Source organism: Protopterus annectens, chromosome 4.part1 (genome assembly GCF_019279795.1).
Source record: "Protopterus annectens isolate FY-2018-M chromosome 4.part1, PAN1.0, whole genome shotgun sequence".
NCBI lineage: Eukaryota > Metazoa > Chordata > Ceratodontiformes > Protopteridae > Protopterus > Protopterus annectens.
The window spans coordinates 907,837,632-907,862,795 of NC_056734.1; the positions used below are offsets into that span (position 1 = coordinate 907,837,632).

At 37.7% G+C, this 25,164-nt stretch overlaps 1 protein-coding gene across 1 annotated transcript in view; it reads right to left on the bottom strand.

The window, feature by feature from the left end:
- LOC122801337 (receptor-type tyrosine-protein phosphatase eta-like) overlaps window positions 1-25,164 on the bottom strand; it is a 171,927-nt gene that overhangs the window by 144,673 nt on the left and 2,090 nt on the right. The window contains exons 3-5 of the mRNA XM_044070877.1: window positions 24,530-24,790; window positions 23,238-23,498; window positions 22,280-22,540 (exon numbers count right to left, since the gene is read on the bottom strand). Of these exons, the coding sequence (XP_043926812.1) occupies window positions 22,280-22,540; window positions 23,238-23,498; window positions 24,530-24,790 (783 nt within the window). The remainder of the gene's footprint in view (window positions 1-22,279; window positions 22,541-23,237; window positions 23,499-24,529; window positions 24,791-25,164) is intronic.

Here is a 25,164-nt window from a genome sequence, read left to right on the forward strand (position 1 = left end):
ATTGTACGCAGGTAGCTTGAGGAATTATTATATTTAGATTGTGGATAAAAATTGAGAATATGAGAGGGCCCAAAATAGAGCCTTGAGGGACACCAAGGGTAATAGGGAGATGTGTGGATAGATTATTTTCTCAAAGCACAGCCTGTTGCCTATTTTCTAAGTAGGACTTGAACCATTGTAATGCCTGTATATCTAGTGAGAGGGATTTAAGTATATTTATAAGAAGTTGATGATTAACCATATCGAAGGCTTTTGAGAGGTCAGTAAAGAGTGCAGATAATAGAGTATTGTTATTACGATATTTGTTAATGCAGTCAGAAAAGGATAGGAGGACAGTGGTAGTGCTATGGAATGGCCTAAAACCATGCTGACTCCAATCAATGGCACATATTCAGCCCCTGACACCTCCACCTGTACCTCACTATTCCTATCATCATTGTCAGTGTCTGCAGAGATAATTACATCATTTTCCAAAAGGGGGAGGGGAAGACAACATATGTACATTAATACCTGTACTTTGACATTGGCTGGTATACCCACACACCCACACACACACACACACACACACACACACACACACACACACACACACACACACACACACACACACACACACACACACACACACACACACACACGCTTACAGGTGAGGTGGCACAAATCTGTTACACAGACCGCACATTACCCAAATGGTGACATGCATGGCACATGGCCCTCAACATCATGCATTGCAGCCAGTTTCACTACATGTAACTAACAATATAGAGCTATGTGATGCATGATCAGTGTTAGTATGTGATGGCCATTCCCCAGCACAGACTGCACCCATGTACACATCATTACTGTTCACCTGTATAGCACAGTGGGAAGTACTGCAGAACATACCTCACAACTGCACATATCCTCACAGGATGTGTAGAAATCTAGCTCATATATTTGCACTATTTCTCATAGCCCCTGTGTTTCTCTGATACATAAGTGAGATGATCTGAGGTGTGACATCACTGATTAATGATGTACATGTGAGTGTTAGACCTTCAAACCAGCAGTGAATGTATGGGCACACAATTCCTGTTACACCATCAACCTTCTAAGCTTACAGTGGATATGATAAGTGTACACAACCCTGATAACATGCCATGTTCTTGTAATATACAAGATGAGACTGCAATAATGCATTCAAATATGTTACCTCCCTTTCATGTGACATATGGCCTGTGCAATCCAATCGATAAACAAACACGTGTTACATGTAAAATATAATGACTGCAATAGATACAATATACAATATGGTGATTGCACAAGTGTGCACACCCTTAAAATGATACATTGTTGAAGCATCTTGTAGGCGGCGTACAGCAGTCACTCTAATTGTGAAGGTGTCTATCAGCATGGCACATCCTGACTTGGCATTATATGGCCACTCTTCCATGCAAAGGTCACCCAACTCTGTCAGTTTGCAAGAGCAGCTCATGTGCACAGCCCTCATCAGGTCACACTGTTTTTTTTCTATCTGGTGTAGGTCTAGGCTCTGGCTGGCCCAATACATTACCATGAGTGTGTTCAGGTGGAGCCATTCTTAGTTAAGCTTTGGATGTATGCTTCAGTTCTTTGTCATGTTGAAGCCTGACACACCTCCCCATCCTCAGTGTTCTTGCAGATGCCTGATGGATTTTGGGCAGACGTGGGTGTTATTTGGAAATATTCAGAAATACTACCACCGTGACTACAGGACCTGTTCTGGCTTTGAAATGGCATACCCACAGCAGGCCACTGCAACCAGTGTGATTCACCATGGGGATGTTGGTCTTCGGGTTATGAGAGGTGTTGCTTGTCACCACACATACCTTTTGGTATTTTGGCAGTGAGGTTGATCCACAGTCTCATTACACCATAACACATTTTCACACCTGACTTTGGGAGATGTGATGTTCTGTACTGCAATTTGTATCCACCCCTGGAAGTGTTTAGTGGGGGAAATGTTTCCATCTTCTGATCCTACACCATAGGCCAGACGTATGCAGAATATGGGTGAGTGTTCTCACAGGTAGTACACAAGACCAGTACTAGCAAGAGATTCTTGCAACTCTCTCGGTGTTGCTGTATGTTCCCTGACAACCTCCATGACCAGGTCTTGACATACGCTTTAATCATTTTTAGAGGGACGTCAGGTTCTTTTCAACAGCACTATTGTCCCATATTCAATCCACCTTTTGACAACTGTCTCCACTGTGTTCCATGGTGTAAATGATGCTGTGGTAATGTTGTTCTACCCTACTCTTGACTGATACCTTTCAAATATGAGATCCCTTTGCTGCTTTGTAAGCTGTCTGCAAGCCATGGCTGTTACTATTGCAGGCAACTGAGCAAATGTCATGATTATTCCACTTGGACAGCAGACTGTTATTTGGTGTTACTCAGAGTGCCTTTACTTGATGGCAGGTGTATATCCAAGCAGACTGTATGCTGTCAGTAAATCACAAGCTGCTGCAATAACATATTATTTGAAAGGTATGCACACATATGCATCCAGCTTATTGTGAGGTTTGTATACTCCATATTTGGTGGCCAACAAATTGATTGGTATTACAGGTGAATTGTTCACATCAAATGTCACCTTACAGTTTGGAAAAAGTGTGGACTGACATATTGTGATCTCAATTTGTATATATATAGCACAAATACCTGGCATCTTAGCAGGGGTGTGTACACTGTTTATATCCACTATATTATCGTAATTTTTCACACATGCCCCTACCTTAGGCTGTTTGTCCACCCATTTTGTTGGTCTCTGTCCAGAGGACTTGCACTGATAGGGCATGAGGTATGCTACAGGGTTGTTACATTCTCATCAGATTGGCCCCTGTAGTGACCACTGTGATTCAATGCAGTTATCTCCAACACAAGTGAACATGCACATAAAGCAATATGGCTATGAGTGACAGTTTTGTGCATGATACATTGCATGGCCTTCACATGCCTGGGGTATTGGCAAACCACAACAGAATGATTGCATGCTCACCACCTGCAGGCTACTGTCCCACATGCAGACCGGAGGGATCTAGGTAGCTGTGGAAGGGAAGTATTGTCAGTAGACCCGCATGCGGCATTGGTACAGGATGGATGCAGCATGTCTGCACATTTACAGTACAATCCCCAATACTACACAATTTGCTGTCCTTCACCACAGATGTGCACATCTGTGCATTAGAAAACCCCATCCACAACTGCAATCTGACCTGACACATGCACATAGATACTCTACAATTACAAGTATGTCTGCTACACTAGTCTAGTAATCTACACTGAGGCCTTACCTGCACACTCCTTGTCCATTGTCTGGGTGTCACCCACCTCCAGTATGTGGGGGTTCTGTACTCTGATGTTGTACTGGGATGGGTGCCCCAAGGTACCTGAGGAGCTAGCTTTACAGTGGGTGTCAGTTGGACTGCAAGGCCAGGCCTACACCTGCGGCTGCGCAGTCCATAACCACTGCAGCAGACCTTTGCCGGGCATGGCGTATGAGGTCACTTTCACGATGCCGGACCTGCTCATATGTACATGTGGGCAGGCCAACATCATATACCCTGTGGGCAAGGTCATCCCACATGCCAGTCCTCTCCTGCAAATGTTGCTGGCTCCAGACAAACAGTATGGCATGGTTCTGTAGCATGGTTTCTATGATTATATTTGTCTCAGCTACTGAGAAAGTTGATCTTTGCTGATGCAACATTGCAGCTGGAAAACATAAAAAGGGAGAGACATCACAGGGTCTCATACATTTGGCAACAGTATGTACATAACCTGCACAGCTACATTGAATAGCAGTAGCCACCACTCACAACCACACTATACCCCTGTAACATATCAGCATTGCATCTGCTTACATTGTGCTGCTGGTCCTGAAGTGTCATATTCCCCCCAATGAGGGCTAGTTAATTTCCTACTCATGTACTCCTCATTCATGCCTGTGTCAAGGGGTGACATTGGCCATCTTCCATGCAGATGGGGTGTGGCTGGTGCTAATGCTTGGTGTGACTACACTGAGGAATGGAGTTAGGAGCACATGCCTGAGTTCATGTAGGATGCAGACAGGGATGTTATCAGGTACCATGGATACTTAAGTTTGTTGTCTTTCAGTAGGCAATACATACCTGCTCACTGGTACTGAGGGGAGGGGTGTGGTTGCTGTGCATATCCAGCTATAGTGCTGCTGAGCCGGGGGGATGTTTGCCCTAAACTTATCTGCAGCAGGTTGCCTATAGTTATGCTGTGTGTATATGTGGTCTGATTAGCCACTATTAAAGAGTGGGTTGGTTTGTTGCCTCAGAGATTGCAGACATATGTGAAGATGGCCTTGTGATTGGCCTTGGTGGATGTGTCAAATTTGTACTCATAGTTAACCTTACAGTACTCCACCTGTGACCGTATATGCTTGTTCAGACAAAGGCTGACTTGATGCAAAGTTGGTACGTGCTCCTGATTTGCCATGTCCTGCCAATATAGGGACCAAGTCTGTGGTTTGTGTATTGCTGCTGTCCACCACAGGTATTCAGCCTATATTGAAGGGGTTGATGTTGTCCTGCTGGGTATTGCTGAGGCCATAAAGCTATGTAGGTGCCCACATAATATTGTGTTGTGGGCCTGGGCACAGCTGTTAGCTCCAACATATGGGATGACCTTCATGTGGGCCTTGTCCATTTCCCTTGCCTGTGCGGGGGACATTAAGGAGGTGTGCGAGCTACAGCTTCACAGACAGTAGGTGGAAGTACCTTACAGGACAGGACATGTGGAGACAGCCTAATGACATGGTGGACAAAGCTCCAGATTTTGGTACAGATTGTATGTCATTACTGCTGTTATACACATGGGGGTTTCTACATTGACAGGGTTTGTCTGGACATACATTTACTGGGTGACTTGACATCTAACAGTGACATGCCGCTGACATACCTTTCAACTGGCATGTTGTCCACAGACTGGCCAGATGTTTGATTATTATGCTTGGTCTGTTCCTCAAACAACATCTGGTTTTGTGGGGTTGGTAGGATAATTTGAGGATTGTAGTCTGTAAGAGTTGTCATCCATTGGTGTTACAGACATCATATTCTTCACGGATGTGATGTTACAACAATACATGTAACAGCAGCTGCTGTTTCAGTTTGTAACTGGAATTATAGATAAACTCACTAAACTAGGTATAAATCCCGATGTCCCAAGATGGGTTGCCAACTGGCTCACTGATAGAACCCACACTGTGAAAGTAGCAGACTCCAAATCCGACTTCAGACCAGTGACAAGTGGAGTACCACAGGGTTCAGTCCTGGGTCCTCTCCTGTTTGCAATCTACTTTTCTGAAGTACAGGCTAACACAGAAGGTCTTTGGCTAATGAAGTTTGCAGATGACTGCAAATTAGGAGACGTAATTGAAACTCCTAATGATGTGGACATCCTACAAAAGGGCCGCGCTGAGACAGATGCCTGGTGTCAAAGCTTTGGCCTCAAGCTTAATGTGAAAAAGTGCACTGTCATCCCCTTTGGTAAAAACTCTGTACCCATGAGCTACCACATATGTGGTAGTCTACTTAACACTGAAAGTGTGATAAGAGACCTTGGGACACAGGTGGACAGTAGTCTGTCCTTTGATAATCACATCACCTCAGTAGTCAGGAAATCCTTCTATGTGGCAGACCTCAACACAAAAGTTTTCTCATCCAGGAAACAAGAGGTCATTGCTCCCCTCTACTCATCACTGTTTAGACCCATTATAGAGTACAACGCCACTTTTGGTATGTACCTCACATGACATCTACAACAACTGAAAAGGCCACAGAAATACCTCACAAAGTGGATTACTGGCCTCAAAAAGATGCCGTATGCAGACTGTCTCAAAAAACTCCAGCTTTACTCCATCGCATATCACCTACTCAGATGTGATCTCTGCCTAACATACAAAGCTATGTCAAACCCAGAGCTGTTGCATATGCTCCACTTTAATGAAATCCCAATCCCTCCGAGCTACATGGTCTAAGGACCTAAACCTTGTCACCATAAAACAGAACATGCTGGAGGGATGGATTCCTGTCCCAGAGACTTCCCATACTCTGGAACAAACTACCTATCTATATCAAACAAAGCTCCTCATTAGCACTCTTCAAGAAAAATCTTGATGATTGGATGGGAAACAGGAAATTCACCCTGGGGATCACCTCTGTGGCTCTGCTCGACAGGGGCACAGGAAAATAATTTTCTTGGGTGGCGAAAGCCAGGGTACCTTTTTGGCTAGGGTTGTATAGGCCCTAGGGCCGATAGCCTAGTACCTACCTATGAACCTATAACACCATTATGTGTGATATGTCTCTCTTTCCAGCCTCTGTTCCACAAGTATGCCATGCATTGTCCACATGTCCTGCACTATGAAGTGCAGAGGTATGATATATCATTAATTACCAACTGCACTCCAATTATCATGCCAATGACCTGGCAGACTTCTGGCCATGGTATGCAGTGGTGGCCAGGGTTGTGGGTCCACACCCTGATAGTTCTGTGGAAATCTGTAAATATGACAGTAATGTCTGTCTGGCCATTGTGAACAGACTGTCAAGATTGTGTGGCAGTGTTGTGTGTATATGTTTGTTGGGCTGGGTAGGGATAGTAGCAGCTGTAAGTGCCATACTTCCTTTACTTATCTGACTCTGAAAGCTGCTACATCTGCTGGTGGTCTTTCAGGTCCATATGCTTGTAGGGGCTGACTGTGAAATGTCATGTAACACCTCAGGATTCCCAGTACACTGTGAATTGGGGTAGTATATGTAGGAGTAATGTGTGAGTGGCAAAAGGTATCTGGTTGCTCACACAGTATTATACTGTCATGTTCAGTTTGATTACTGGTATGTCGCTGTGACTGTGGTGCACTTGTTTGGGGGTATGCACTTTCACACCAATGTCTGTTTTCCGCTAGTGTTAGATCCCTGTAGTACCTGTTATATTTGCTAATGTATGTGTACAGCCCTAGAGCTGGACCTGGGTAGTGTTATGTCAATCTGACTGTAATCTGGACATTGCTCAGTTTCCCTAATGTTGTGTTATGTCCACATATTAATAGGATGCCCAGTAGTGTGGCCAATATCTTTGGCCTGGTCACCATAACTGTTATGTATGCATGACACTTCAATGGGATGATGTGGGGGATTGAGGTCAGTAACTAATAAGAAGCAACTGAATCCTGGAATTGTGATATTTCAGTTGATATATGTTAGGACATACACTGTTACTATATGAACATTCTCAGCTTATCGACTGACGTATTTTGGAAATGTCCCTATTTTCAGGCCTTTGTCCCCCCACTTTGTCAGACTTGGTCCACATTCATTGCACTAAGGGGTTCTGAACATACCTCTCCACTGCCAGAGTTTTCACAGAATGTCCAAAGGTTTGGCCCATACTTTTGTTCAGTTCCACAATTTATTCTATTTGTTTGGTAAATCACAGTGATGATCCAAGGATTTATATCAGTAAACAAATGACATGACATTTCAGTTTCCATCATCATATCCTTCAGTAATTGTCTGTTGAAACATACACTGTTGCTGTAACACGTCTTTATTTCTAACAGCAAGGCAAGGATTTCATTGCTATTTTATTTTATTTTATTTTAATATTAATGAGGCCGTTTTTCTGATTTGTTTAATTCAAATGTTTAAAGCAAGATTCATTGGTCACTGGGTTAATTAAATCACTATATATAGATCTATTTAATGTTTAAATAATGTCTGATGAAGTCCATTTGGTTTGGATGAAAACGCTTAGGAACTGTGTTGTTTGAATTGCGTTAATGTTATGGTCTGTGTAGTTCGTTTCATTCATTAAACACGTCTTAAAAGGAGTTACAGAAGTTCTACAGTTTTTCTTTGGCTTCTTGCACTCTGTTCATGGGATTTTTGGTACTTTTTCGAGTGCATCCAGTGTTTTTGTATTTCGTTCATTGTCCTGGGTCAAAGAAGAACTTTTTGCGAAGGAGAGCGGAGAGTAATGAGTTCGGAGGGGCTGGAAGAGCTTGGCCAATCACGGAAACTGATTGGCCAATTGACAGAACTCATAGACTTACTAACGCCCCTTTGCCACAAAATGTTAGTCAGCCAAGCTAAGTTTGGTGGAGAGGAAAATGGTCACGAAGGTGCACAGCTGTATAATACCAGAAGTAAATGGAAAAGGGAGCTTATGGGCGACGAGGATGACGCCGGCGACTTTTCTAACAGTTCAGCGACTAATTTTAATCCCTTGGTGACTCCAAACATTTTTTGTGCTGAATCTGAAGGGGCTGAGGTGAGAACTGAGCGCCATGGAACAGCAGCAGGGGCTCAACCTAAGAAGCCGACTTCTACAGGTTCAAGCACAGGTACTGTTTGTTCTAACAATACAAGCACTAATGACTGGTTAAAGAGAAATGTTGTGTTTGGTGTGGATGTACATATAGGCTCTGACAATATGGATGGGGAGTCTTATGTTGTCAAACTAGATAAACTTAAAGTTTTAATGACTAAGTTTAAAATTTTAAATATTGAAAACACATATTTACTGGAGTGTTTGAAAAAGGAAATTGTCCCTAAAGGACTACGTATCTGCAAGTATCCTAATAACGTTACATGTGGTTCTATTTTTCACACGAGCTTACTCAAAGTGTTTAACCAGTGTGGCCTGGATATTATTAAGTTAATTATTGAGGAAAATGAGAGGAAATTAATATGTTTAAGTAAAGAAATTGACGAGTTAGATGGAGTTATTAAGAATGATTTAATTCATGGTATAAAGGAAGAGAGACAACAATATTACAAAATCAGGCAGGATACTGATGATAAATGTAAACAAGTCATGCAACGGAAGTTAGGTAAACTACAAAGGGACATTTCAGAGTATGAAAATGGGACTAATTACCCTAAGCCTATGGTTCCTAAAAGGGACACTAATAATTTTTTTAACAACAGGAGATGGAATAAACCCAGTTATAGTCACACAGAGGTTAGGAATGACTATCAATATGACCAAGATTTCCCTCCTTTAGTAAGGGAAACAGATGAAGAATATGGGCCTCACAATAATAAAGGAAATTTTTACACAAAGGGGGGGGGGGAGAAGAGGGAGGGGGAGGTTTTAATTAACACCCACTCTGCTAGTATTATTGACTTGGATGTTAACGTCAATAATATTAATATAACAGATAATGTTAAATATACGTATAAGGACTTTTCCATATACAATTATGGTAATTTTTATATTAAAGAAAATCATTTCAATTTACTTAGTAAGGGATTTAAATTTATACCCAGCTGTAAGGGAGATACCACCACCACAATATTAGACACTAAGTTATTTATGAGAAAAAATAATTTAAGTGTGTTGGCTAAGAATAATGGTTATGGGTATGGAAACAATAAGATAGAATTGAGAAAGAAATCTACGTATAATCCACCCTTATTACCTCAGTTAAGAAATTTTGAAAAAATATTGGAAGAAGAAATTAGAAATAAACATAATAAGAATACAAACAGATTTCACAATAACTTGAAGAAGGATGAGAAGGAAGCATTAATTGAATTAATAGACGATGATTCTATCAGGGTTATGAAACCAGATAAGGGGGGGGGGCGTGGTTATTATGGATAACATTATTTACGAAGGAAAGATGAACAGGATCCTCAGGGATGAATCAAAGTATACGGTGGTTTCGAAAAATGAGGTAAATGTAGCTTACCACCGGATAGACAACATGTTGAAAGATTTCATGTTTGAGGGGGTGTTAAAGCCTGAATTATATAAATTTCTTATAGTAATAAAACCTAGAATGGCTACAATGTTCGGAATTCCGAAAGTCCACAAAAATTGGTTGGACCCCCCCTTAAGACCGATAGTCACGGCTGAAGGGTCAAAAACAACACCCTTGGCGAAATATGTAGATACAACTACCAAGCATATATGGACAAACAATAAAGTTGTTTTAAAGGACTCATGGGATTTTTTAAAACAGCTTTCACCTGACTTTTACAGCACCGACCTTTTATTTATAACTATAGATATTGTTTATTTATTCTCCAGTATACCACATGATTGTGGTATGGAGATGTTTGAAGAGTGTATATTTGAGGACAAAACTATGACTCAAGAAGAAAAAATACTTTCGGTAGCTCTCATGGACACTATTTTAAAATATAATTTTTTAATATTTGATGGAGAGTATTTTCAGCAAAAGACTGGGGTGTCCATGGGGGCGGCATGTGCACCTACATATGCCAACATAGTTTTGTCCAAATGGGAGGAAAAATGTATTTTAAATTCTGAATTCAACAAGGAATGGATTCTGTACAGAAGATTCCTTGATGATATAGTTATATTTTGGATAGGGGGACAGGAAAGGTTTATGGAATTTATGGAATATAATGGCAATACTACTAACTTCTTAAAGTTCACTTATAATATTAATAGTGAGGTGTTACAGTATCTGGATATAGAACTAGTCAAGAATGATACACTCAAGTATTTTGCATCCAGGGTATATAGAAAAAACACTTATGTTAATTCATATTTACATTTTGAAAGTGCCCATCCCCTGCACTGCAAGCGAAATATAGTAAAAGGGCAGTTTGTGAGGGGATCAAGGATGACCAGTCTGGATGACGATTTTGTAATTGAGTGTAACAAATTAAATAAGATGTTTTTAGAAAGAGGTTATCCAGAAATATTTGTGACTAACATAAGAAGGGAAGTGGAAAAGGGTAGGGCGGAGAGATTCAAACCCATTATAGGTATGAGAGAATTTAAAACATTATGTGAAGAAGGTAAAAATAAGGGCACTGTCGAAGAACAGTACCAAAGGAATCTCATTGTAGAATACAATACACAAAATTTTGGACTAGGAAGCATTTTAAACAAAGAATGGGATAAATTTACTGCCCTAACTGATATAGAGGAAATAAATAGTTTTAAGCCCAAAATTATATATAGAAATTCCAGATGTATAAAGAACATGTTAGAAAAAAATAAGAAAAGTGGGGATTATAGGAAGAATGATACAAAAAAAGTTGGAACTTTTAGATGTGGTCGGTGCAATCAATGTTCTTACGTCATTAATAAGAGTGACATTTATATAGGAAGTAGAAATATTTTAATCAAAAGTAAAGGTTGCTACAACTGTGACACAAGAGGTGTGGTCTATCTGGCAACTTGTGACAAATGTTATCATATTACGTGGGAAAAACTGAAAGAGAGTTAAAGAAAAGAATATCTGAACATGTCTATGATATTCAAAAGGAAAAGAGACAAGTGCACTATTTAAACATAGTAAAGAATGCAAAGGATGTAAATTTTATTTTTTTATTCTTCAACAAGTTAGAAAAGACGTAAGGGGTGGAATTTGGGAAGAGATTTTGGAAAGTAAGGAATTGTGGTGGCAGGTATACCTGGAAGCAGGTAAAAAACCAGGGTTGAATGATTATTTGAGTATAGTTTCTTTATTGAAAATAAAGGCAAACAAAATATAATTGTAACATTTTTAAATAGTGTGGGGTGTTAATGTTTTATTTATTTATTTATTTATTCATTCATATAAGAATAAGAATACTAGCATTAGCACTTTATTATGAATATTTGCACAAGCACTTTATTAGCATAACAGTATTCTATGGATTTCATTATTCTGTATTTAATATGCATTTTTGTAATGAATTTCAGGCAAGTGTTACACACATGCAATACAGGGTTTTGACAGCAGAGGGAGGAAAATCAATAGATATACATAGGAATATATTGTTAGTTAGCACAAGCATTTTATTTAAATAAAATTTTAGTTACACATTTATTATTTTTACTAAGTATAATTTTAACAATTGAATATTTCTGTGTACATGTTTTGGATAGGTTTTTATTCTGAAGGCAAGGATTTCATTGCTATTTTATTTTATTTTATTTTAATATTAATGAGGCCGTTTTTCTGATTTGTTTAATTCAAATGTTTAAAGCAAGATTCATTGGTCACTGGGTTAATTAAATCACTATATATAGATCTATTTAATGTTTAAATAATGTCTGATGAAGTCCATTTGGTTTGGATGAAAACGCTTAGGAACTGTGTTGTTTGAATTGCGTTAATGTTATGGTCTGTGTAGTTCGTTTCATTCATTAAACACGTCTTAAAAGGAGTTACAGAAGTTCTACAGTTTTTCTTTGGCTTCTTGCACTCCGTTCGTGGGATTTTTGGTACTTTTTCGAGTGCATCCAGTGTTTTTGTATTTATTTCTAACAGCAATTTTTGAAATATGTCCATATATGTGGCCCATTTCCCACTTTTACAGTCTTTGTACAGGTTCCTTACACTAACAGGTTGAGAGGGATGGTTCTGAGATATACCTGCACTGCCTGTTTTATATATGTATCTATATATATATATATATATATATATATATATATATATATATATATATATATATATATATATATATATATATCTATATAGGTCTACCTGAAAACGCCAAAATCTCGAAACACCGACGACGAGAACACCAACACCAGAAGATCGACAATGGAGAAAACTGACAGTTGAGGATCCCAATGCTGAGAACACCAACATGTAAAGGTAAGTGTACGATAGGGATGGATGTTAGGGTCAGGGTGTGGGTAAGGTAAGTGTGCGATAGCGACGGTCTGTAGGGTTAGGGGCGGGTTAAGTGAGTTAGGGTTAGGGCGTGGGTCAGGTGAGTGTGCGATAGTGACAGACATTAGGGATAGGGATGGGTTAAGTGAGTTAGGGTTAGGGCGCAGGTTAAGTGAGTGTGCGATAGTGACGGACCTTAGGGTTAGGGCTTGGTTTAAGGTTAATGCATAGATAGTTGTGTATGTAAGGTTCAGTGTAGGTTTGTAAGGTTTTTGGCGTGCTTGTGTTGTGTGTTTGTTGAGTGTCGGGATTGTGGTTTGTCAGGTATGTGATGTTTTGTGTTTCTGAACTTTCGGTTTTGTGGTATTGGTGATTTTGTTGGTGTTTTAGCGCGTCGGTGTTGTCAGGTAGACCCATATATATATATATATATATATATATATATATATATATATATATATATATATATATATATATATATATATATATATATATATATATATATATATATAACATTTTCCTTAGTTTATATTTTTATATATGTATATCTATATTATGACTCTACGTTTTCATATATATGTTTCATCAGACATATCTATCTATTTATATATATATATATATATATATATATATATATGTATATATATATATATATTTATATATTTATATATATATATATATATATATATATATATATATATATATATATATATATATATATATATATATATATTTATATATGTGTGTGTGTGTGTGTGTGTGTATATGTCTATATACAACACATGAAAGGTTCCACAAAGCTTTCTCCCTAAAGTTGTATGCATCTATTGCATGATATGTTTGGAAAAGCAAAATTAAATCTTATAGTTCACCTGGTGTAGTGGTACTTTTTCATTTACTATAGTTTCCAGGGTCAGAGGTTCGACACTTGGAGCTGTTCTCTTTTTTTTTTTTTTTTTTTTTTTTTTTTTTTTTTTTTTTTTAATCAATGTTAAATGATTTGAATGCAGGATATGTCCATTAAAGCAATACAAACTTCACAGCTCAGACAGTGTAGTGTTATATTGCTGTGATTGTAGAGGACAGCAGCCTGGTATTGAGACTTGGCTGGGCTGACTATTTTGTTGCCGGGTAGAACAAGATCTGATAGATACAGACTAAGGCACATTTATGCATATTATACTTAAAATGTTACATTTAAGCAATAACCCACAGCTGGGTGTGGGTAATGCTGGATTTACCTACAATTGATGTGGTTTGGTCACGAGGGCGAAGCCAACCATGGGTAAATCCAGCATTGCCCACACCCAGCCATGGGCATTATTTAAGAAAAATAATACTCACCTTTCTTATATAATGTCGTATCATGACTCTGTGCTGCCCTTCTGCGGTTTTCTGGTATTCTGGGACATTTATGATGTGTTGCGCATGCATAAGGGATGTGTTCCCACACTTACGCAGTACATCACTACTGTGCAGACATAGGAACGGAGATAGGGAGATCTCCATTTCTTTTTTTAACATATCTCAGTACGTTATATGAGTTGAAGAACTCTTATAACATAGTGAGATATATTAAAAAAGAAACAGAGATCTTCCTTTCTCTGTTGAAAGGAAGATCTCAATTGCATTTTTTTATGATATCTTGGTATGTTATACGAGTTCTTCAACTCGTTACACATAGCGAGATATGTTAAAAAAAGCAGTCTTTCTTAATTTTTCCACTGCTATCTATGCAGACAAAAAGAAAACAAAAAAAAAAACAGGAGATATACAAATGGAAAAAGTCCAGGCAACCAGACCGTTTCCATTAGTATACTCTCGAATTTACAATGGACACTCTGTTTGGGCTGGCCAATTAGCATACTATTTTTTGTATGTTAATGGCCAGTCATTGTATAATATAAAATAAATATTTACATACACATTATAATTTTACATTTACCTTCCATGACATCCTCCTTTGTGCTTTCATTACATTATATTCTTGTGTGACTATACTGTATGGGGCACATGTGTTTATATGGGGGTTTCAGAACCTTTCTACACTGAGATCTCACTTTTTGAACTGCTACACTACCCTAGTTGACAAAAAAATAGTTAGCACTACTCTCACATGAGAAAATAAGTTACCTGTTTTGGGAATTCAACTATGAACAGCGACATGTAAAGCTGCAATGCTAACCACTACACTATCTTGTCTTAAGAGCTTTATCTCTGTTTTCATTTAGCTCCTATGGGATGTTTAAGCTGTGATGTACACACCTATTTAGCTACACTTAAACATTCCTTAGGGCATTAAAAATAAGGATATATTATTATTATTATTTTTTTAGGTAATATGGGTGTGTATTGTGGTGTTCTGACAACTACCTGGGACTGTATTTGTGACATAATGGCAATGACTGGCCTTTCAGGATTCTGTGCATGTTTCATGCTGATGCATGACATGTTCTCTATGGACCTTCTTGTTTTTGTGGGGCTGTGCTTGTGCTTATTTATGTTTGAGGGATTTCTCCCCTGTTATGTGTGCATACCTCTCAACCTCTTAGAACAAGAAATTTGGACATAGCAATGAATAAAAATGGGACAAATGCGCAAACATAGGGACGATTTTTAAATATTGTTCTTGCCAACTCAGAAAGTTGATAGAATAACAGGCTTTGCACTGGCATGAATTTTCTGAAGGGTATAATGTCTGAAATTCAAATGTCTCTCATTATTTTCCAGCTTCAATCTTTAATGATTTTTCCACTAATTTACTAGAAAACCATAATTTTATGAAAAGTGGACCAAAACCTGGACAGAGACTAAACAAGCTTCCCTTGTTCTTAAATACAAAGAATTTCGAAATCTTATCAAAAGACATGTCTGTAAAGACAAAAAAAATCTTATTATAACTCTCCCCAGAATAACTGTAAAACACATCTGCAGAAATTCTTGTCCACCTTAAAGAAAATCCTGAATCCAGGTTCCCCCTCAAACCCCTCTCCTTACCCAAACAATAGCCCACTAGAAACTGCTACCTTTCTCAATAGACACTTCATCGAAACTGTCCAGAAACTTACTCCCACAAACGACTACACAAACACCACCTATGTCCCTCCCAAGCCTCTGAACAGTAATGTCTACTCCTTAAAACCAGTCCCATCCTCATATATAAAGTCACTCCTTCTAAAACTAAAACCTTGCTCTCCCTCCTTTGACAACCTACCACCCACTTTCCTCAAATTAGCTGCTGAATCCATTGCTTATCCAGTATCTATCTTGATTAATAGATCTATCCAGGAATCTACATTGTCAGATATTTTGAAATACTTCTTTACCACCCCATTGGACAAAGGGGAAAACTCTACAGAACCATCAAACTTTCGCCCAATTGACATCCTCTCTCCTCTCTCCAAACTTATGGAAAAATGTGTACACACTCAACTCCTTCACTGTCTCCTCCAACAGAACCTCCTCACACCCTCCCAACATGGCTTTTGCCCTAACCACAGCACCTCTACAGGTCTCCTGTCATTTACACACACAATAGCCGAAGCTCAAGACAAAAGCCTCCTAGTATCCAGCCTCTTTCTTGATCTCTCAAAAGCTTTTGACACTGTCTCTCACCCTTTACTCCTGACTAAACTTTTTAACTTCTGCCTGGCTCCCTCCACCCTTACCTTCTTCTCTAGTTATTTGTCTGACAGACAGCAATCTGTTTGTTGGCTCTCCGCTTGCTCACCCTACCTCCCTGTAACTACTGTGGTGCCTCAAGGCTCCATCTTGGGTCCCCTCCTCTTCAATATCTTTACAAATGAACTATATACCTCCTGCAAACAATCAGTACTAGTCCAATATGCTGATGATTCAACACTCATCTGTTCTTCCAATAACATCTCTGACCTCCTCACACTCAACCAGGACACCTTTCTATCATTGAAAAAATGGCTAGCTGAAAATCTACTTATCCTAAACCCTAAGAAAAACAAACTTCTGTTATTCTTCCCCCGGACACACTCTCACCTAAAATCTAACTTTCTTATCTCATCCTCCAGTAACACCACCATACAACCTGACTCCCACACAAAACTTCTAGGAGCCATCATTGACGACAAACTAAAATTTAACCTACACATTCTACAAAGTATAAAGAAAACTCACCAAAATCTAGGTATGCTCTACCGACATCGTAGATTCCTGACCTACGATGCCAGACTGACCCTATCACAGGCTCTTCTTCTCCCCTCCCTTCTCTATGCCACACCTATTCTGACTAATATTCAAGCAAATACCCTGGCCAAACTCCAACAAACATACCACAAAGTAGCAAGGTTCATCACAAATCCCCCACACAACTCTTACCACTGCCTCTCTCTCAACTCCTTACAATGGCTAGAACTCCCACAACAACTTCTATCTCAGTTTCAAATAATCCACTCCATACTGTATAAGCCATTAATCTGCCCTGCCCTGTCCTCCTTAGTTTCTACCTATACAGCAACTCACAGACTTCGTACATCTAACCAAGAACTTCTCAACATCTATCAACCAAAAAAATCTTTTGGTAGATTACTTTATAAATCCTCCCTATCCCAGGCATGGAATAACCTTCCATCTCCTTTACGCTCCATAACACACCCTTTACAATTTAAGAAATAACTCAAACTACACTTTATGAGGACAAAAAGTTGTACTTGCCATGACCCTACGTAACCCCACTATACTCTGTTGTACACACTCCAGCACAATATATTTATATTTTGCTTTTGAAATGCCTGAATTTAATGAGAACTTGTAATGTTTTTCTCAACTGAATGACTTGTTTTTGAAATTGATCACTGTACTTTTTGCTTGTTAAACTATCATGTATACTTTATTGCATGTAATTGGAGCTTTTCTCCTCGGGTCTCCACTGAAAATGGGCTCCTGGCCCAGATGGACCAACCCAGTTAACAAATGTCAATAAATAAATAAATAATAAATAAATAAATAAAATATGAGGCACAAATCTGGACATTCTGTGAAAATATGTATGGTTGAGAGGTATGTATGTGTGCATTTGCATGCATTTCCTGCTTCTGCAGGATGCAGAAATGCCATACGGTGCTTTATCAATGCAGGGGATGTGTCACAGAAGCTGTGAAACACCCCCTGTATTGCTTTCCTCTGTCCGTTTTTATTTCAGTGTCCACGGACATTGAAATGATCTATTTTACATTTCAGTGTCTGCGGACATTGAAATACTGGCATAATATTAGAGCAAAGTGTCATACAGCACTTTCTGAATGCAGGGTGTGTGTTTAGTGTCCTTGTCCTGCTTGGACACACCCCCTGGCTCGTACATGGATCATTTCAATGTAGAGAGTACAGGAGCACGCCTTCATGAATATGCAAGGTGCGCTGCTGCTCTACACGGACATGGAACATTCCATGCAAGAATAGCTTATTCTTGCATGGAGTGTTCCTGAATCCCAGGTGGAGTGTTCCAGAATCCCAGGGCATGTGCTGTTCCATCAGCAGCTACTGCTACAAATGTAAATGTGACATGATCCCAACAGGGGAGATCACTTATCAGTGTTGATGTTCCAGAAACCACCTGTTCTTCAGCTTGCAAAGAACCAAATGTGATGATGTATGTAACAGGACCACAACCATCAGGATAGTTCCAGATTAATACTAAAGATGATGGTATTATTTCAGAGGCCCGGAGATCAGAGAATGGAAGAGGGGCCATGAAGGAAAATGAAACATAAGGATGTAAGACATCTGGATAATAATGATTTTTTAATTTATTTTACATTTGGCTATTTGTCTAGATATTTTTACATAACACTTCAAATATTTCAAAGAACAGTTAAACATCTCTAACACAGAAAAGGCCAGCAGTAGTATATATATATATATATATATATATATATATATATATATATATATATATATATATATATATATATAGCAGGGATGGGGTGATAGCCACAGGGTGGTGTTGCAGGTTGGTTTAACCCCATACAGAAACACTTGCACTTGCTACAACTGTAAATGTGACCTGATCCCCACAGGGGAGATCACTTATCACTGTTGATGTTCCAGAAACAACCTGTTCTTCTGCTGGCGACGAACTACCTGTGACGATGTATGTAACAGAACCACAACCATAACACTTCAAATATTTCAAGTACCAGTTGAACATCTCAAAAACAGAAAAGGACAGTAGATGTGGGAAATCCAAAATGCTAAGGTAAGGAGATATTTCCTTTCCCTTGGGATTGTGAGTTATCAGAGTTTAGCATATATAATTAGCAGGGGTGGGGTGTAAGACTCCGAATGGTGTTGTAGGTGGGTATAACCACATACAAAAAACTTGCACTTTCTTTAGTCTGATCCAGAATAATTTAATACGTACATTATACACACACACACATATATATATATATATATATATATATATATACATATATATATATATATACATATAATATATATATATATATATATATATATATATATATATATATATATATATATATATATATATATATATATATATATATGCAAAATACATAGATATATAATTAAATATTATTTTAAAAAGTGATATAAAGCATATAAACCTGGAAAAACCCTCAATGCCGCTTCATCAGTTACTTGAAACTGTGTATTATTTGGCAGATAAAGAATGTCCTCAGTATTGTTAAATGTCTAACCACTTCATAGTATGAGAAATTAATGTTTCTCTACAGAATAACATTATTTTGGATGCAATGTACCTCCTTCATATGGTGCTGAATTTATTAAGAATAAAACAGAAAACTTGCATTGAAGAGCAGAGGAAAGATAAATGAAAATCTTACTTGTAAAGACGGAAAAGTCTTTTGCTTCTCCTTGTGTTGTTCCATCAGCAGCTACCGCGACAATTGTAAATTAGGCCCATTACTCTTCTCCATCTTTACAAATGACCTTCATTCTGTAATTCCTCAAGCTGACTGTATCCAATACGCTGACGACTCCACACTCATATGCGCTGCTGCTTCTCAATCAGAACTTCAGTCACTAACCCAAATGACCTTTAGTACAGTTGAAAACTGGCTCCTACAAAGACGTCTTATCCTTAACCCCAAAAAAACAAAAATCCTACTATTTACCCCCACCCGCAGAACCTCCCCACTTAACTTTACTATTACTTCAAATGATGGAACTATAATATCTCCGGAACCAACCACCAAACTACTCGGGTTACTAATAGATAACAACTTGTCCTTTGAACCTCACATTAATAACACCATAAAAATAGTAAACAAGAAACTAGGTTCCCTCTATAGAATAAAACCCTTTCTTACACCTCCAGCCAGGGTTACTATTGCTCGTACCCACCTCATCTGTACCTTGCTCTATGCCTCCCCTATCTATACCAAAATATGTAGAAGTAATCTGAGTAAACTTACATCCTCCTACAACAATATTGGCAGATTTGCAGCTGGGTCCTCCTATAGAACTCATCACTGTATCAATCTGAATCAGTTAGGATGGTTAGAGCTGCCAAATTTAATACTTTTCAGTCAATTAATAGTAGCCCATAAGATCCTGTATTTACCTCAAAATACACCCATACTTACATCCCTAGTCATCCCCTATAATAACCTCAAGACCTTACACTCAGCTAACAACCTACTTGTACAAATATCAAAATCCAACAACTTAGCTGGTGACACCTTGTTCTCCAATACAGTAGGTAAAGCCTGGAACATCCTCCCAAGCCAGCTAACCTCAATATCCTCTGTCAGCTTATTTAAAAGCAAGCTTAAACCCTACCTCAAATCACACTGGCTATGCCCCTGTGTTTACCCAGACTAAGTACCTAACTATTAACTAGACTCCCACAATTCCTAGCCTATCATGATCTTGTATTGTCTCACTAATTTTTAGTGAGCTTAACCTTTTTTCTCATGTAAATAAGTATATACTGTGGAATGATCAAACACCTTCATATAGTATCACAACCTATGTGTTAAATAACACTAGAAATCCATCCTTGTTTGCTGTTCTTCTATACTCTATCTATTGATCTCTAGTGTTTTTTCTTTCTTAGGTTTTTGTGAGACCTTAGAATCTCTTATCATAAATTACTAGGTGTATCTAATTTTGTAATATGTTATAAAGATTTGTACTACACCATTTTTAATACAAATGTATTAGTCTTATTCATCTATTCTTAGATAAATTTTTCCTTTTTCCTACTGCAATATAAAATATATAATCTTAGGCTTGTACTATAATTGTTAAAACTTATGTACCAAATTATACTATTATTGTCTTTGTCTTGACCTTTTATGTTGTTGTAATTTGTGGAGCTTTTCTCCCCGGGCCTCCACTGAAAATGGACATATATCCAGCTGGACTAGCCCGGTCAACAAATGTAAAATAAAAATAAAATAAAATAAAAAAATGTGACCTCATCCCCACAGGGGAGATCTGTTATCAGTGTTGATGTTCGAGAAACAACCTGTCCTTTGGCTGGCAAGGAACCACCTGTGACAATGTATGTAACAGTACCACAACCATCAGTATAGTTCCAGTTTAACACTAAAGAAGATGGTGTTATTTCAGAGGCCCATAGATCAGAGACAGCAAGAGGGTCTATAAAAGAAAGAGAAAAATAAGGATGGAAGATACCTGGATAATAATAATGAATGTTTTAATTATTTTTACATCTGGATATTTGTCAAGATATTTTTATATAATACTGCAAACATTGCAAATACCAACTGAACATCTCTAACACAGAAAAGTCTAGCAGATGTGAGACAGTCACAATGATTGGGTAAGGAGAAATTCCATTTCACCTGGGATTATGAGATGTCAGAGTTTAGTATAAATAATTAGAAGGGGTGGGGTGACAGCCCCAGAATGGTGTTGCAGCTGTGTTTAACCCCATGTATAAACACCACTACTTGCTTTAGTCTTTTCCGGAGTAATTTCTGAAACATGCCCAGAATGAGTTGATGCCTTTTTGTCTTTAAATTAGCTTTTTATGGTGTCAGAGGAGTTTGTCATTCAAATCATGTATCCCATAGTTATACATATTTGATTGTGTGTGTGCATATGTGTGTGTCTGGGTGTGTGTGTAAACATATGTATGTATGTATGCATTTATATATATATATATATATATATATATATATATATATATATATATATATATATATATATATATAAATGATACATGTAATATATGTATATACACACACACACACATATATATATATATATATATATATATATATATATATATATATACACATAATAAGTATATATATATATATATATATATATATATATATATATATATATATATATATGTATGTTTAACTTTAGGAAACTAGTATAAAGCATGTGCAACCAGAAAAAAACAGATTACCTCCCTATTCTGCTGCATTATTTACCTGAAACTGTGTCTTGCTTAGCAGAAAAACAATGTGCTCAATAAAGATTTAAATATCTAACCACTTCATAGTATGAGAAATTAATGTTTCTCTTCAGAATAACATTACTGTGGAAACAAGGTACATCTTTCATGTGGTGGTGAAATCCTTATAAGTAAAACAGAATACCTGCATTGAAGAGGAGAACAAAGAGAAATCGAAATCTTACTTGTAAAGACAGAAAGGTCTTTTCCTTCTCCTTCTGTTGTTCCATCAGCAGCTACCGCGACAACTGTAAATGTGACCTCATCCCCACAGGGGAGATCACTTATCACTGTTGATGTTCCAGAAAAAATCTGTTCTTCTGCTGGTGAGGAACCACCTGTGATGATGTATGTAACAGGACCACAACTATCAGTATAGTTCCAGCTTAATACTAAAGATGATGGTGTTATTTCTGAGACCTGCAGGTCAGAGACTGGAAGCGGGGCTGTGAAGGAAAATGAAACATAAGCATAGAAGACAGCTGGATAATAATGATTTTTTAATTAATTTTACATATGGCTATTTGTCTAGATATTTTTACATAACACTTCAAATATTCAAGTACCAGTTGAACATCTCAAACACAGAAAATGCCAGTAGATGTTGTAAATCCAAAATGCTAAGGTAAGGAGATATTTCCTTTCCCCCTGGGACTGTGAGATATCAGAGTTTAGCATGTATAATTAGAAGGGGTGGGGTGTAAGCCCCAGTGTGGTTTTGCAGGTTCGTATAACCCCATACCAAAACACTTGCACTTTCATTAGTCTGATCCAGAGTAATATGTAGATTTTATATATATATATATATATATATATATATATATATATATATGCAAAATACTTAGATATATAATTAAATATTATTTTAAAAAGTGATATAAAGCATATAAACCTGGAAAAAACCCTCACTGCCACTCTATTCTACTACATCAGTTACTTGAAACTGTGTATTATTTGGCAGAAAAAGAATGTCCTCAATATTTTTAAATGTCTAACAACTTCATAGTATGAGAAATTAATGTTTCTCTACAGAATAACATTATTTTGGAAGCAATGTACCTCCTTCATATGGTGCTGAATTTATTAAGAATAAAATAGAAAACTTGCATTGAAGAGCAGAGGAAAGACAAATGAAAATCTTACTTGTAAAGACGGAAAAGTCTTTAGCTTCTCCTTGTGTTGTTCCATCAGCAGCTACCGCGACAACTGTAAATGTGACCTCATCCCCACAGGGGAGATCTGTTATCAGTGTTGATGTTCCAGAAACAACCTGTCCTTTGGCTGGCAAGGAACCACCTGTGACGATGTATGTAACAGGACCACAACCATCAGTATAGTTCCAGTTTAACACTACAGACGATGGTGTTATTTCAGAGGCCCATAGATCAGAGATTGCAAGAGGGTCTATAAAAAAAAGAGAAAAATAAGGATGGAAGATACCTGGATAATAAAAATGAATGTTTTAATTATTTTTACATCTGGATATTTGTCAAGATATTTTTATATAATATTGCAAACATTACAAATACCAAATCAACATTCCTATCACAGAAAAGTCTAGCAGATGTGAGACAGCCTCAATACTTGGGTAAGGAGAAATTTAATTTCACCTGGGATTATGAGATGTCAGAGTTTAGTATAAATAATTAGAAGGGGTGGGGTGACAGCCCCAGAATGGTGTTGCAGTTGTGTTTAGCCCCATGTACAAACACCTTTACTTGCTTTAGTCTTATCCGGAGAAATTTCTGAAACATGCGCAGAACAAGTTGATGCCTTTTTGTCTTTAAATTAGCTTTTTATGGTGTCAGAGGAGATGGCCATTCTAATCATGTACCCCATAGTTATACATATTTGATTTTGTGTGTGTGTGTGTGTGTGTGTGTGTGTGTGTGTGTGTGTGTGTGTGTGTGTGTGTGTGTGTGTGTGTATGTGTGTGTGTGTGTGTGTGTGTGTGTGTGTGTGTGTGTGTGTGTGTGTGTGTGTGCGTGTGTGTGTGCGTGTCTGTGTGTGTGTATGTCTCTCTCTCTCTCTATACATATATATATATATATATATATATATATATATAATACATGTAATATATGTATATGCATATATATATATATATATATATATATATATATATATATATATATATATATATATATGTATATCTTTAGGAAACTAGTATAAAGCATATGCACCAAGAAAAACCCAGATTACCTCTCTGTTCTGCTGCATTATTTATCTGAAACTGTGTCTTGCTCAGCAGAAAAACAATGTGCTCAATAAAGTTTTAAATATCTAACCACTTCATAGTATGAGAAATTAATGTTTCTCTTCAGAATAACAGTATTGTGGATACAAGGTACATCTTTCATGTGGTGGTGAAATCGTTATAAGTAAAATAGAATACCTGCATTAAAGAGCAGAACAAAGAGAAATCTAAATCTTACTTGTAAAGACAGAAAGGTCTTTTCCTTCGCCTTCTGTTGTTCCATCAGCAGCTACCGCGACAACTGTAAATGTGACCTCATCCCCACAGGGGAGATCACTTATCACTGTTGATGTTCCAGAAACAGACTGTCCTTTGGCTGGCAAGGAACCACCTGTGATGATGTATGTAACAGGACCACAACCATCAGTATAGTTCCAGTTTAATACTAAAGACGATGGTGTTATTTCAGAGGCCCATAGATCAGAGACTGCAAGAGGGACTATAAAAGAAAGAGAAAAATAAGGATGGAAGATACCTGGATAATAATAATGAATGTTTTAATTATTTTTACATCTGGGTATTTGTCAAGATATTTTTATATAATACTGCAAACATTACCAATACCAAACATCTCTAACACATAAAAGTCTAGCAGATGTGAGAGAGCCACAATACTTGGGTAAGGAGAAATTCCATTTCACCTGGGATTATGAGATGTCAGAGTTTAGTTTAAATAATTAGAAGGGGTAGGATGACAGCCCCAGAATGGTGTTGCAGCTGTGTTTAGCCCCATGCATAAACACCTCTACTTGCTTTAGTCTTATCCGGAGTAATTTCTGAAACATGCGCAGAATGATTTGATGCCTTTTTGTC